The sequence below is a fragment of the Rhopalosiphum maidis genome, chromosome 3 (genome assembly GCF_003676215.2).
Source record: "Rhopalosiphum maidis isolate BTI-1 chromosome 3, ASM367621v3, whole genome shotgun sequence".
NCBI classification, from domain to species: domain Eukaryota; kingdom Metazoa; phylum Arthropoda; class Insecta; order Hemiptera; family Aphididae; genus Rhopalosiphum; species Rhopalosiphum maidis.
Genome location: NC_040879.1, coordinates 51,387,905 through 51,405,254, shown reverse-complemented (window position 1 = coordinate 51,405,254; position 17,350 = coordinate 51,387,905). Strand labels below are relative to the sequence as shown.

The 17,350-nt window shown below is 26.8% G+C and overlaps 1 protein-coding gene across 2 annotated transcripts in view; it reads right to left on the bottom strand.

The window, feature by feature from the left end:
- Positions 1-902: 902 nt before the first annotated feature.
- Positions 903-17,350, bottom strand: part of LOC113557467 — a 36,759-nt gene continuing 20,311 nt past the window's right edge. Inside the window, exons 2-4 of one of the 2 annotated variants that reach the window (XM_026963007.1) lie at positions 6,671-7,062; positions 3,395-3,815; positions 903-1,416 (exon numbers count right to left, since the gene is read on the bottom strand). In XM_026963007.1, the coding sequence (XP_026818808.1) occupies positions 1,372-1,416; positions 3,395-3,815; positions 6,671-7,062 (858 nt within the window). In that variant the 3' untranslated portion in view covers positions 903-1,371. The remainder of the gene's footprint in view (positions 1,417-3,394; positions 3,816-6,670; positions 7,063-17,350) is intronic. The other variant, XM_026963008.1, reaches the window with a different exon arrangement.

The following is a 17,350-nucleotide window of genomic DNA, read 5'->3' as shown; positions in this document are numbered from 1 at the left end:
TACGATATTGTTTGGATATTATGATAAAATAATATATTTTCGTAATTTGAGTGTCAAATAACGATTAGCGTAAACTAAAATAAATCCGTCGTTAAAAAAAAATCATTTTTCTGATAAAAACTATTTCACTGAACATTCTTCATGATTTATATTATTATAACCTCATTTGTAACATGAATGATTAAATTATTTAACTATTGTGTACGAGTAGTATATAATAATACATTTTTTCCAAAAACTTGCAGGTATACGCATCTACAAAAAAGTAATGATGAAAACGCAAATTAAAGCTGTGTGAAAGTATTTATATATTATGATTTAATGTTATTTGAATAAAACGTATTTGATAGTATTTAAATTTTAAAATCATAACTCTATAGAAACATGCGGCGAATTAATGTTGACCATGGGCGTATATTCCTTAAATATGGCTTAGTTGTATATTTTCTTAAATTTTTGAATCGTTACATTTACTACCTATTTATGATTATTCAAACTCCATTTTACAAAAGTTTCCATATAACTTATGAGCCATTAAAATAATAAAACGAACTGTAAAAGTATTAATTAAATCATTTGCATTGTATCTTATAGATTTTATTTTTTATTTAGTTATAATAAATAAAGAGCGTATTGCAGAATCATCTCTGTAAATCTACTACTACTATTTTATTCGTGAATTTTATTTATGAATTTCTAAAATAGTCGATTAGTATAGAACATTGTACATAGCTCTGTTTTGAAATGTAATTAAAAATTATTTGTCTAACCAAATAGTTTACGAAAGATCCTAGGAATTGTTCACAGGTAATAAGTTTTAACTATAATTATCAACGTCAGACAAAATAAAAATATTAAAAAACCAAGTAAGCTTAACGCTTTACGATCTTAACATTAAATTTTGGTCGCAGTTGTGTGTAAGTATATAATATTATCTTAACTATAATATATATTTATATATAATGCTGTTCTATTTATATTAACTATGTTTTTAATCACAATTCAACTTACTATTAAGTATATGTGCTTATTTAATTACGTGAAGACGTATAATACACTTATAACACGACTTTAACAGGCATTCAAAATTGATAATAATTTACACAAAAAAAAAATGAATTGAATTAGTCGTTAATTAAAAATATAATCAATATAATATTATGATGAAGAATAAGTGTGTCTATATGCTTACCTTAATCTTGTTTTATACAAGAACAAGCGCAACAAATCAGGTAATTCATCGTCGGAAGGAAGACAAATGGTAAGTTTCTGTGAATGGACGTAGGATTTGCTTTGAATATATATGAACATAATATTGTGTACCTAGGTGTTCTGGGCTTTACTGTCGACGCAATATTGTCTTTATGACATTTACCATCTAGAATTCCATGGTCTGATAAGTGGCGAAGATTTATACTGTAAACACGAAGCAAACTGTTATTATACGATTAACAATTAATTAATGGAACTCATTATACAATTTATTGTACATAAGACATAACATTTCGAAAGCGAGAATGAATAAGAAGTCTGAAATATTAAACTCGGAAACGTAATCAATCAAATTAAGCACTATAGCTTTCTACAATGTTTATACTGAGATTTATTCGACTTAATATTTATCCTTTAAATTTGGTGTATTGTTTGATGCTGTGGTATTAATAGAAGATGTTTTCCCATCACAGATTAAAGAGGATGGATTCAAAAATAATAAATAGGATGCTGTTTACTAGGAGTTTGTATAAATTAGAGTGAATTTAAATTACCATCTACAGATTTTATCGGCCCGTTGATCGATGGATATTTTTATAGTGCTACAATAATTATTGTAATATGAACGTCATTGCTATATAATACTATTTAAAACAAAAGCTTTCGGGATAAATTCTCTTACCCTCATCTTTGATATACCTTTGATAATAAATTGCCTAACAAGCTCATCTTAAGTATGGTTATAAGTGTGATACCTATTTATAATAAATGACCAAAATAAATATACATTAAATCTCAATGGATGCTAAAGAAAATTCATATTCCGATTAATACTATGCTAGTTCAGCTTATTTTAGTTTTTTTTTCCGAATTACAATTAATGTATGTAATAATAACCAGTGTAACAAACAAATTTAATTTAATTAAAAAAATCGATTGCAGAAGATTACAATATAAACGATAGGTATTACTTTGAATAGACAATTTATCTATTTAAACAATAACAAAATAGACATTAAATATAAGATTTACATAAAAAATTTCATTAATTAACATTCGGAATTTTAATTTTTTATATTTATTTTTAAGGTTTATTTTTTTCAGTTAAAGGTTCGGTTAGCATACTATATAGTTATGTAAACATTTCGTCGTAGATACGTGAAAAATGTTACAAACGACAAATTTTTAACTATATATTTCCGAAAGTAATTAAATTAACAAAAGTCTAGAAATACTTAGTGGTTAGTGGTTTCTATGTATTGCAAAAACATTTATGTACGATAAAAACGTGATGCGTACTGAGATGCGCACATTTATTGTCGTTATTTATCACGATAATAAAAAAGAATTTCTTTAAATTTCGACAAAATAACATTAATCATCTTAAAAAAAATCATCATTTATATGTCAATTACAAACTTTATTATAATTCATACTTTGAAGGCTAGTAAAAAATGTGATTTTACGTTCAATTTTTTATTTTTCTAAATTCTAGTATAAAAAAATTATGACAAAATAATTGTTATCAAACTTTTTTTAAAAAAGAAATTAAAAAAAGCATAGAAACATCTATAATAATAGCTTAAAAACAACCAAAATATTTTGAAAATAATAAAATGGCAAAATTGACTAAACATGCCGGTTTAGTGTTCACAACTAGGCATACGCCATTTTTAATGCTGAAATAAATATTTGGCGATCATTATATTTACGGATACTCGTTTTTGAATTTGGAGCAAAATAACAAGATTGATTTAGTCAAATATTGGTATCTATCAAATGTCTTAGTTTACACGTGTTTTTTTTTGTTTTGTTTCTTTTTTGTTTCCGCAGTTCTACCCGATTATTGTTTATCATTAAATATATATATATATATATCGATCCGCTCGTAATCTAACATTATCCCACGTGTCTCATAACTTATATTATTATATACATAATAAATTAATTTAATATTTATTTTAAATTCTTCCCAATTATTGTTATGACCAGATAATATCAACTGTTATGACGATGATATGATAATCATTAAAAACGAAATCGTATCCATAATAATTGACTACATCGATGGTCTGCATACAAGTGCAACCATAGTGCATTTGTCCTCATCTAACTAGTTTAGCAATCGCGCGTTAAACGTTTAGGAACCACTTTCACAATATTTGAAAAAAATTATAATTGCCTGAGGTGTAACTGTCGCAGTATTTTCGATCTCTTCGCCGTTTGGTTTCACGTTCATATAGTGTCCTTGTGAAAAGTGCCTGGGTCGCGACATCAACGACTCGTAGCCTGGTCGTTTTTTGCCTGCAGTGCCATTGGAAGTAACGGATGCCGCGGTAATCGGTACGACGGAAAACGGTTCGTCTTCGTTGTCTCCCGTTGGGTAATTGTTCGATTTCTCGTGGCGCATCAGTTCTTTTAGTTCTTGAAATCTGTCTTTAGCCGTCAGGCGCATGGCGATAACTGGTATTTTTGTTAAGGGATGATAACCCAGACGAAATAAATTTGCTTTTCTCGTTAACTGATCGTCCATGATAGCCCTCGTTGTAGTGGTCAGCCTAGCGATTTTTTCAAACGGTCTGAGTTGCCTGTAAATATGAAATCTGGAAATTCATAATCAATTAAATGTGAATAATTTATGCAGTTTACATTTAGTCACATACAATACATTTAATACATTAAAAATCTATGAAATATAAATGCATGATATTATGTAGGCACTAACAATATTCCAAAATTAGAGATTTATGAAATTTAAACTTGATTAAAAATTGTTAATGTGGGTACTTTATTTATTCAAAAGTATGTTTTTGGTTTGAATAAATAATATGTGTATAATTATGTATATATATATATATATATATATAATGTGATGAAACAATAAATAGATAAACTTCATAAAATTAAAGATATTTTTTGAAAAAAATTAATATACAAAATAAACTTTATATAATTAAATATCATATTGCTTTTATTATATTTGTATAGTATGCCATAGAAAAGATACTGCTTTTAAAAAATATGTAATAAGACATAACAAAAAAAACAGTTAGGTATATCTGGTATTTGCATTTAAATTTATTCACGTTCAAAATATGAAAAACAAATGCAAAATTAAATTTTGTTCCTAATAATAATTTTGTATTTATAATAGAAGTCAAATAAGGAATGGACTGAGGACCACTAAATTATCATACTATTATAATAGCATGTATTAAATTAAAAATATACATTATTGTTTAATTTATTTAGAATTTAGAATAAAATTGATTGGTATGCGAATTCAGTAAAATCATAACCTTGCAGGTAGTAACGATTTTATATAACATTTATAAAATTTATATTTCCTATCATCTCATATAGATTATCATACTTTTCATATTTTGATTGTAATTAAATCATTTATATGGTTAGGTTAGGTAACCTTACCTATCAGTTATATGAAATATTAACTACTTTTTTACAATAATAAATTATATAATAATATTTTGAAAATCAAAAGAATAAATACATATTGATTAAAATAAATTCAATAGAATTACAACACAATAGGATATTTACAATACTAAGATATTGCAATACGTATTAGATAAAACTAATTTCATTTATACTCGTACATGTATTTACATTTTTTATATTTATATAGGCATTAAAAATAGACAAAATCGAAATGTAAACCGAAATTGGTAAAACAGCTTATAATTTGATATATTTTATTGGGAAACGTTTGATAAAAATGTTTAGGTATTTAATTTAAATTTTATACATTTTTAGAGCAGGTAAAAGAAAGGATTTCATGGTAATCAATAACATTTCATATTAGATTATGTAAGAAGCGAAAGATTAAACATTTAAAAACGAATGACTAACATTATTCAGAAATAAATTAAGAAAAAGAAATACTGTTTAGTATGATTCATATTTTAATGCGTTTGATAATATTAAATTTAAATCAGATAAAATATATTTTTACGTATTCGACGATTTCTTCTTCCTTAAATGTATTATTTATCAAAATCAAAAGGCAATATTCGACCATGAGAGAATTCGAGTGTTTTGAGGTATTATGTTTGATCATTAAACAAACGACATGTTCTTTTAATAAATCTAAGATTGCGTATTCATTTATTATTTTTGTTTCATTATTATTGGAGAAATTTAATATGAGTCAAGCATTATACTATAAGATACTTAAAATTGGATACTAGATCAAGATTTAGTACAGGGATTAAATAATTAAAATTTATCATTTTTTTTTTATTTTTTTTTTTTTATCACTAAGAAAACAAAGCACACCAATATACATTTATAAATATTTAGTTTTAGTTTCAGTGAACAATTTCTCAAGATTATTAATATTATTTTGGAGACTGTGTCTTGATTTGTTTTTGTTATGTTCGCGATCTTTATATTGACAGTAAATTAAAACAGTCTGGAGTACTGAACAAAGTCAGTGAAATCATTTACACAAATAATTATTTATTTACTTAATAATATGGACATTAGCCCAATTACAAATTGTAAAAAACATGAAAAAACGCATAAGTTAATACTCGTATAATAATACATAGTGTTATTTTAATAATTTAAAAAGTAAAAATTCAAAGGCCGTGTCCATATTATTTGCCTGTCTCAGTGAATAAACAATTATTTCATTCCTTAGATAATCTATACACATGAAGTAAAGAAGAAGGAAACAATGTTTTGGAGTAGAACGCGTGGAATCTGTAAATTGAATGCGCTGCAGAAGAGCGGAGAATCAATTATTTGACTATAGAAGCGATTATTTATGAAAGACATATACTTAGTAAGTTGATGATCAACTAAAAAATTAAAAATATAAAGCACTGCGCCATAGAAATATAACTGCGCCATATAATGAAAGCTTTTAATACATTTTAGTAATATGTTTTTAATATTGATTATTATTAAGAAACGTACAACAATAATTTGATATTTTTAAAGATATGAATCTGTAAACGTGTTTATGAATGATTAATAGCTTGAATATTGGATGTTAGTTAGTTAGTTGGGAAAAATAGAAAGATTACCGATCTTTAAAATTTGGAAAATAAAAGATGATAAGTGTAGTGAACAGCGGGTACAAATCTCTACTTTTTTTTTAAAATATAAAATCACAAAATACTGGAGTATAACAAATCACAATTCAAAACTAGTTTAATGGACCGTAAACTAAATGATTGATCAAGAATTCGACGAGATCATGAAATGAGAACCATTTCCCTTTTAATATTAAACGTAGCAAAATGTCAGTTCTTAATAACTTTTAGTATAAGTAATATTTTGATGAATTAGTATTAAAAAAACTTAAAAATGTTTGTACGGGTGTAATAAGTTTTCAAAAATTATTCCTGATATCTAAAAAGAATATACACACTGTCGGACAATATGTTTGTATAATATTTTGTCATTAATTGTACTTAATAACATATATTACCTGTCTGGAATGGTTCTTTCAAACATCATTGATTTCTGTCTGTTTATATATCTTGGCTTAATGTAATCTTCCCACGTATTAAATGCAAACGGATCGAAAGTCAGTGGTAAATTGTTGGCCGACTGTGTCATCTGAATCTGACGCTGATATGTGCGCCACATAAGGCGCAATTCGAGGCAGCTGGGTTCGTCCAAAAAATCTTCGGGTTGTGAAATAATTTTCACCTCATTCATTGCGTCTTGTCCAATTTTCGGCTCAGGTTTCCGACGATCTATGACTGTTACTTTAGGACCATACATTTTGACCCTTGGATGAGTGGTACAATCCGAATACTTATTGAGTATTAATATGAGTGAGATGTACAATACGACGCTGATTTTCATCAGGTCCATCTATAAAATTAAAAACAAATATTTAGTTTAATTTATAAGTATCATGTTGTTACGTCATATATGGCTCAACGAAAAAATATGTTTGTTACTCAAAAGGGTTAACTATATGGTGATCATATATGCATATTGTATACGTTTTGGTTTTGTTAACGTCGTATTATACTATTACTATAATGAGTAACTAAATTTAAAATTATTCAAAGAAGAGATTAATCGAACTCAATGAACGCAACAGGTCTGCGCTTAAAAATGATTTGTCAAACAATGCGACTATTTATTCTCGTTTGAAGAATTTATTGAATTCAGTTTTTCATTAGAAATCCAACAATATATTTTTAATTAGAAATGATAGATTTAATGGCAGTCATTAAGTACCTATAATATAATATAATATAATATATATTGTATTGTATTGTTTCCAAACAAAATGATTAAAATATATTAACATACGTAATTAATTAAAGTGCTGTATTTAATGTATATTAATATATGTATTGTACCATATCGAATGAGTTTTAAAATTGTAATAAAATTTAACAGCGACTTGTAAGGTAATAGGTTTGTTTTGAAACAAAGTATAATTCGTAAATGTATACCAATATACGATTATAGCTATTTTATTATATTATAGCATTTTATTGTATATTATAGCTGTTTTGAGGAAGTATACTTACTGATTTTAATTATTATTGATTATATTAAAACGATGAAATATAAGTTTGGTTATTTTAATTATAATAATAGAACGATAATTATCTTTAAATTGTGAGTAAAGCGAGTAATATGCAATTGGTTTTAAAATATTATGCTTAAGTTTTCTGTTAAATCATTATTCTATTTAAATACAGAAGATAATTTTTAAATCTTTTCAAGAAATGTTGCTATGTTGTTTAATTACTAATTATTAATTAGTTTTAACTTTCAGATTAGTGTTTGTTTTATAAAATATTATATATAATCATTTAATACGTAATTAAATAAAATGTATTATTATATTTAAAAACAATTTTTTTTATTTTTGAAAAATATCCTAATAAGACCAAGAACTCGAATTGGAAGAGGGATGCAACTTCTCTATTATTTTTTTTTTTTTGCGTACTCAAATTATATTATTTTATTAGAACGGCACAAGTTAATGCTCAAAAAAATTATTTTAGAAATGTAGTTTTAAATCGTTGTCAACAATAATATCATTATGAATCTTACAACTGTTAATATCAAAATTATTTTTTTTTTGAGCCATCATAGTTTTAATGCTAGTAGCTAAATTTAATAAATAAAAAAAAATATATTATAATAGTGTTCCCTATAACAGTTTACACATTATGCATACCTATCACATTCATATATTATGATTTATACAATTATGAGATTGGAAAAATTAAATAAAACACCTTATTTACTAAATAGTAAATTACATTGCAGAAAAGAAATGTTGCTTGCTAAATCCCTAAATGTCTAAATAGCTGAGTATTGACTAATAGACTAATAGCGAAGTTATTTATTGAACATTAACTTATTACTAAATGTTTTATTATGAATTTGAAATATGGTCATTTAATTCCACTATATTTTTAAATATTAATATTGTAATAATATTATATATTTTTTTAAATTTGTTTTAATTGTATGTGTAACACGTTAAAAACAATATAAATAATATGTTATTATTTTATTACAAAATATTACAATAATGTAAATCTAGGTTCAACTTTGAGAAAGCTAAATCAATATTAATTATTGGAAAATAAATATATAATTAAACTATAGTATTATTTTCGTTTACACTTTTGATCCATTTTGCAAACGATCAGAGAACTATAATTTTGTAAAAATAGAAAATATCTGCCAATGTATAAATGACTTGTTCAAAAATATATTTTTTTTTTTTATAAATCTGAGTGAATATATCTGTCAACAAATCGATTGTTTTGATTTATTTCATTGGAAACATTTTAATGCTGTTACGAATAAGTCGACTTTACAATTAACAGAATTAAAATTCTATACATATTTTAATTAAGTTATAAGCAAAATTAAATTATTCATTGATACAATGTGTGTGTTTGTGCTTTTAAAACAGTCTATTAAAAAAAAAAAAAATGTATCTTTGTACGGAGAAGCGGTATTATGACCAAAAGCACTATTACGTACGTTTATGAAATAATTTAATAAATAATTATACGCATAAGATTTTTTTTTTTTAATTTGACTGCCGTAAAAAAATGTAACAATATCGACGTATATAGTCACGACTTTTCAAACTCCGTTTGACCGACGCCGCGGCCCACAATAATAGCGGCGAGTACCTATTGCGTACATGTAGTAGTATTATATTGCTTATTTATTACCACTATTTATTCTCGTAGACACAAAGTTAGCAAAATCTTACTATACTGGGTGTCCATTGGACACAAAAAACATCCTTAAAAAGCGGCCCGGTAGTATAACAATAATATCACATAGCGAACCGTCTATTATTAATCTTACAACTACGACTATTATACTATACGGGACGTGACAACGCGGCCGGTCCACTTCCTTCACGCCATCGCGTCCGTTCGAGATACGATACGGGACGACCGCGTCGCGTACAACACGTCCGTCAGCGGCAAAGACTTTCCAGTCTGATACTGTCGTACCGAAAATCACAATCCGTCCGACCGACGTCACCGTCGCACTCGAAAAATATCACGTCCTACATTCGACCGTATTTCGCCAAAACCGTTGGGGTAAATCACATTATAATATTATTATTGTTTATTCCGTTGACGTTCACATGATATTATATTAATACACACACACACACACACCACTGGTAATATATGCGCACACGTCCACTGTATTCTAAACGCGCGCGTTTCAACTTATATCCGCGACGAGTGTCACCTACGCATTCCACGTCTCAAGACGCCCAAACGGAAATGACATCGGCCAAAGTCGTCTACATCCACGCGACAGCCCCTACACCAGTCGCCTCAGTGTTCCGTTTCGACGTTATTGCAGTCTCTGTGGTGACGTTTCTCAACTCGGGACCGCGATAGATAAATTGATTTAAATGTTATGGTCTCGTTTGTTTGAAGTTCAAAAAAAGTTTGTCCTTTCGCAACGGACGGAGATTTGAAATAGGTACATAAAAATAAAACGTTTTCTAGCGATGACAAAAACAAATTCCGTAGATAGGTAAGTGCTTATAGTTTTTAATTGCATCGTAGAATAGGAGCCTTTTCGTTGATGGTCGCGGACAACAGGGAACATTTACACCACCAACCGCGCACGTACAAATTATAATATTAATTATGATTAGGAGGACGTCGCGCCTGTGTGTATTATTTCTATCTTATACACGTAAGGTATAGATAAAACAAGTTTATGCAGTCTGAGCAAAAATCACTCAATTTTGGTTCTAGAGTGAATATACTTATTATAAAAATAAAGGATGACAATATTTTGGAGGACAAAACGATAAGTTTAAAAAAAAAAAACAAAATTTTGAAAACTTAAAGGTTTGTTTAAAAATTTTGAAATTTTTGTTAATTTTAAACGATTATATTGGAAATAATGGAAAAAAACTCAGCTTATTGCGCTTCAAAATTTTATAATAAAGTATATTTATTCTAGAATTAAAATTGAGCAAGTTCTATTCAGGCTGCGTAAACGCGTTTTGTCTATGTCTTACCGTACGTGTGTAAAACAGAGACAACACATGCGGGAGCGAATTCCTCTTAATAATATACATTCGAAACGTTTTATATTTTATAACAAGCGTAGGATGTTGATCATTCGTCCTACAAATTAAATAATAAACATAACCGATAAGGATCAAATAATTATTTATTTCGAGGGAATCGTGAGGCGATCGACTTCATTTTTGACTTATTTCGGGGGTCGCAACGCTAAAAACGTTGAGAAACGATGAACTATGATGATCGAATTTCGAAAATAAAACTCGGAGAAATCGTTTTCAGTTCAGCTTAGTTGTAAAAAAAAATACTTCTGAATATACTGTTAAATAATTTTTAAAAATCTTAATATTTTGCATTATTACGTCGTGCTCCGTGTTTATAGTTTAAAATATTGTACATCAGTACCTTAACAATCTTTCCGTGTAAATTGTTAATATTATCACTATGTTTTCTATTAAAAAATATTGTTTTGCATTAATTAACAAATTCGAATTTAAACTGAAAACGTGTTGCGTTTACGTGTAGTGCTGGTTTTAGACTTTTAGAATACACTTATTAACTTATACAATTTATTACTGTATAATAATAATACTGTTGAATAATATTACACTCGTAAAAATTGGAAATAGATATGTGACTAAAGTGCGATCGTTGTTATTTTATTATCAAGCACTATTATTGTATTATTTAATTAATATTATGCTTCTTATTAGATATGAGGGATATTGGTGTACCTAAATTGCCTAACTAAAACGCCGCGTGTTCGTAATTTCGTTATCGAATGAATACAATTATTTATATTAGTTTAGAGATATATTAATATATTTTTACGCATATTGTAAGTTCTGTTATTGAATTCGTACCAAATAACATCATTCATTTTTTTTTAGTTTAATTTTTCCAAGCGAGTAGCTGAATAACTATAAAATAATTGGTAATAAAAGCAGAGAAATTGTAAAAGTTTTATCATTTTTTTTCTGAACAAAAATGTTACATTTCTAAAACGTTATTTTATACTCGTATGTTAAATAAAAATAATAATAACTAAATAACTCAATAAAAACAGTTAACTATGATATACGTATATGATAAATTGTTATATACATGGAAATAATTGTTTTTTAATGTTATTTTCTTTTTTTCTTTTTTGTGTGCACTAAAAGCTATTAAAGTAAGTCCAACTGAACAAAGCAATTTAAAATAAAAACTATACTTATATATTTATTCCGAAGTTCGATTTCAAAGAACACAATAATACGTTCTTAGATTGTTATTGTATAGAAAAAATGTGTTTTGAGAAAAAAATAAAGAAGAAAAATATAGTTTTAAAATAAAGGTTTATGAGGAGTTATATTATTTATGAATACTGCCACAACCGTCCGTCAGCTTTACGTAAAAACAACTCTTAGTCATTTATTAATATCGAAAAATATGGCTGATTTTTGTTTATAAATAACAGATATAAAATGCAAAGGCACGAAGGTCACCACTCAGTCATCTACAGGAATATGGTAGACTTCTCACTTCAGGTCTTGTCGGGGATCACATTTAATAATATGGAAATTTATAGTGAAAGAAAATATTTCTAAAAGTACACACAGTTTTGTTCGTAATAATTGATTCGTTGGAAAAGTAAATTGAATTCTTCGAAGACATTAACTACGAGTTTTACAATATTACATTACCAAGTTAATTAAAATATCTCCTCGAGATTAATTTATTATAAAATTGATTACCCATCAACATATTATTATTACCTTTAAAAGTATTTGTGATTTTCACATGCGAAAGTGAATAAATGTCTATTATCATTATGGAGGTTCTGGTTGTATATTTTTGTTGAGGTGACTTATGCGCACATTTCCTTTTTATAATATGAAATGTACTTATATATGTACATCACGAAACAATTTTAAGAAAAACATCTAATTTTATTTTTAGTGTGAGCAAAAACCGACAAAATAGAAGATACGTCAATATATAATTTTTAATAATGAAGCTAATTACTTATGTTGCTATATGCTTTACTATAACCAATTTTTCATTATGATATTATCAAGAAAAAAAAAACAAAATCAGCAGATCACTTGTGGTAACTAGTGACCTTATTGTTGGTATTCGAGACGATAGAAAATGTCGACTCAGGTCGGTTGTAAGTTGCGCATTCGCAATTCTTTCTATTTTACAATAACGTGGTGTGTAATTTACCTCAACACAACAATACGGACTACGCCTACGTTGTTATTGATTTAATAACGAAATGATTCTATGCAATGGCTGATTTTTTGATTATTAATTATTTAAAATTAAATTTCATAAATATTTAAAAAATAAAAAAAAATTGGTTTTTCGATGAAAAATATACTCTTATAGAGTATTAATTAAACGTATTATTCTTTCCAAATGTTAGGTGAGAGGGTGAGACATTACTTCACTTATTTCACTACGAAAAATATCCTTGTATAGTATTACGATACATTTAGCGTAGACGAAAACGGAAATAGACCATTAAAGGTGTGTTCCTGTTTAATGCGAAATTAATTAGAACATACGTAATATAAACAAAATTAATTCAAAGTGGATCAATGTTTCACTAAATATCAAACAATTTTAGAGGTGTAGCTGCTAGTGTTAAAGGTAGCGTATGTTATTACATCAATGACATTCACTGTTTTCCGTACACTTCAGTCGATTATAATGTAATTTAATGGCGAGAACGTTTCTTTCAATACTTTGCTCGGAAATCGAAATATTGAACACTAAATAATATTAGGTACTAAGTGAGACGCATACAAATAAAAAGTTATATTGATTTTTGCATCATTAAAATGAGAACATCGAAAAAACTGGTGTACGTTGGTTTAGGTTTGTTCTAGAAATAATATTATGCGTACTGTTCATTTGATTTGACGACAAATGATTATTTTTGAATTTTAACACATAACTATGCTATAAATTTTTAAGTATGACTTATGGTAGTATAATAAAAATACAGAGACATTTTATCAATATTTAGATGAACCGTTTTAATAACGAGGTGAGTATACATTGCACTTTAAAAACATTGTAATTTTGGTTTTATCCATTAACCATAACATAAAAAATATCGTACGTTTGCGCATAATATTAAAATTTTCCCTTCCAAATTAATAAATTATAATAAAAAACTTTTTTTTTCTGTTATTATAATAATATATTTTTTTATAATATTGATAGGATTTGAGTGATATTTGTGTGTATAATTGGAATTTAATATTCAGTATAATATCTAGAGCTAAAAATTGGCAAACAAATAATATAGAGGGCTGCAATATTTTTAATGTATTTTTGATCATAAAATATAGGTAATATTTATATCACTGACTTATAACTTATTGATATAAACATTTAAATGAAGAAATTTTCGGAATATTATAATAATCAGTTCACTAGATACCAGTCATGATTGATTTTTAAATACAGTGAAGGCCAATGCGTGGAAAGAAACCAAAATATCATGTCATTATCTCAAAAGTACTATTTAATACCTACCAATTTAAACGTTTGAATATAACATATTTCTTGGTATAATATATATTTTCAGAAATAAATAAATATTTTAAATAAAGAAAATTATTTAATTTTAGATTTAAGCGTTTCATCAAACTTTTTTTTTGAAGCTAATATTAAAGGGATGATTTTTTCCCGATTTTAAAAGTAGAAGTACTTAGTCACTTGAACAACCTCCTCGCCGCTAAATACTCCCCAGTAAATAAATATAAAACCATGAACGATAATGTTCAAGTGTCTATATACATTATACACTATAAAAATTATCTTATAATACATTACTTGAGTTTTAATTGATAATTCGTTAGTGAGGAAAGTACAAAATTATTATTAATAGGAGTTTTTTAGTTATAATCTATCAAGGATCTGTTGTAAATGAAATAAAAAATAAAATTAGTGTATATTTCCAAATTATACCTAAAGAGATTTTAGTAAAATAAATAAGTATTAAATTTCTTGAATTCTAAGTATGAATCATTTTTTTTTAAATAATATACTACATGTCACGTGACAGTGAATACATTTTTTTTATTTATATAATGGGATTATATTTTAAATATTTTACTGAATTTTAATATACACTAACTTATTATACACATTATGTGATTATTTTGTTAATATTATTATAATATAAGTAGGCCACTAACACAAAGTATTATAAATGATTATGTTAACATTTCTGTCAATTAAGCAAATACCTAATACAGTGCGTGTGCACAGTGTTTAGCATTTAAATACTAAGACAGTCTACAGTCATTCATAACACATTTTTTTTTCATGTATTCATATTAAGTCATACTAATCAGAAAAGGAACCAATAAGCATTTTAGAAAAATGGACATTCTCAGCAATTTACAAATTATTCAAACTATATATCTTCTCCTTAAAAAATAAAATCGAAATGGACGAACCTTTAGTAATACAAGGCGTAATATAGTCGAAAAATAAATATCAAAAAGTTGGACATTTAAGTTTGAAGATTGTGCCGATAAAAACCGGAATATGAATACTAATACCTATAATATATAAGCATTCTAACGAAATATTCCAAATAATATCTTAATTTTTAATCACATAATTTTAAAAAAAGTTCTCGAGGTTTTAGTTGAATTTATTGGTTAGTCCCAGCGCGCCGCATCATTAAAACAAGTATAAAATATCACAGTTATAAGCATTTTTGTAGATATGAATAAATTAAAATGTGTAGGTATACGTCAAGCTTAGCCATAATAAATTGGAAGGCACCGCAAAACACAACGATTTATTCTTTTTCGGATTTTTAACATCGAGTCACATCGTTAAGAAAACCATTAAGTATTTTTTTAATTTATTTAACTTCACTTTCCAACTCAAGCCACCAATATGAAGAGGCCATAAATATCAATAGGTAATAAATTGACAATCGGCACAAAAACCAAGACAATATTTCGCAACATCAAAATAACTGTTAACCTCGCGGGAACACCAAAGTACGCTTCTCATCAATGCGCAAAATGCGGCGAGTCAAGTTTAATCTCAGTTTTCTCCAAGTATGTGCACTACATAATATAACAAAGCTCGGTCGCGCTCGAAAATCTCCTCGAAAGAGCTGCCCATCTGTTTACAAGTTTCCGGTACAGATCTGTGTAATGGTTTGTAAAACTAAACATTTCTAAACTTTAAGTAAAATCAAATTTATGTGTATTTGTTCTTTGTAGACTTATTTTAATATTGAGTAAGGGATTTTTATATATTATATGTTAAATATAAAACATAAAACATATTATTTCGGAACAGTAAATAAAATAAGTTTAAAAAGTCGTATAAATATACATAACTATGTTTCCTTTAATTTGATAGTTAAACGCATTTGGTACTTTCGGAATTCTTCCGCAGTCCAAATAATAACAATTGCGATTACATGTTCTTAGCCATTTCAGATCAAATTTTTTTTTTTTTAATAATTGTTGTGTCCGTTATACTTTCCAATTTATCATTTTTGATTTGATTTCAATTTGTATAATATGTTATCCATATAATATATATATATACATAGATGTCACCGTGTATAGAAATAGAATAAACGAATAAATTGAAATTAACAATAATTAATCTTCTCCGGTTCGAGTTTAAAACGTATACATATATCACCACCACGCTACACGTGTCCCTCCATGAAATCGTTACTTATAAGTTATGCGTAGGTATAACACGATTTGTTACGTTAATGGCACAATTTGACACTATAATAATTTCGGCAAGTCGTGCCAAATGGTGACACATATTAATTTGTACATACAAAAAAAATTGTACATATATATATATATATTCTACACTGTGAGCTGATAACGCGATTATATAGTGCCTACCTATATCATACGAAAAACCATCCATTTCCCCGCTCGATAAATATGTAATATTTTCGACGATTTAATACAAATAATAATGAAATATGATATAATAATAAATGGACTGCCATACTGTATAATAATATTTAAGTATCAAATTTCTGACGAAAAAAAATGTGTTCAAACAACATTAAGTTTTTAAAGAGTTTAAATAATATAGATATTTTTAATGAGTTTTTTATGAAAAATGTAAATAGAATATTATTTAAATGCTATTTAATAAAGTACGTATTTTACGGATGGCTTCACGTTGTTATATTTGTTAGTTGTTCCGAGAATCCGAAATTATATAGATAATTAATAATTACACTTATGTCGACACAGGTCAACTGACATACATTTTACCAATTCCGAATACATTTAATATTTATTTCACAATCTAAGTCACGAGAAATTATTCTTAAACAGCTTTAACATAATGTTATGCACTATTTAAAAAATAAATAAAACGTATCTGAAGTTATCAGCTGTAGAAAATTGCTTATTTTAAATCGCATAACTCGCAGTCTTATTCTCTGCAATTACTGCAAGACGAATAAGCACAGTTCACTCTGTGTTTAATTTTACAATAAATATTCAGTAGTATAACTTTCTTGTAGAAAATGTTTGCGCATTATTATTTTTTTTCTGTCTGACTCATGTTCAACGTTAACAACTTTCGTTCAA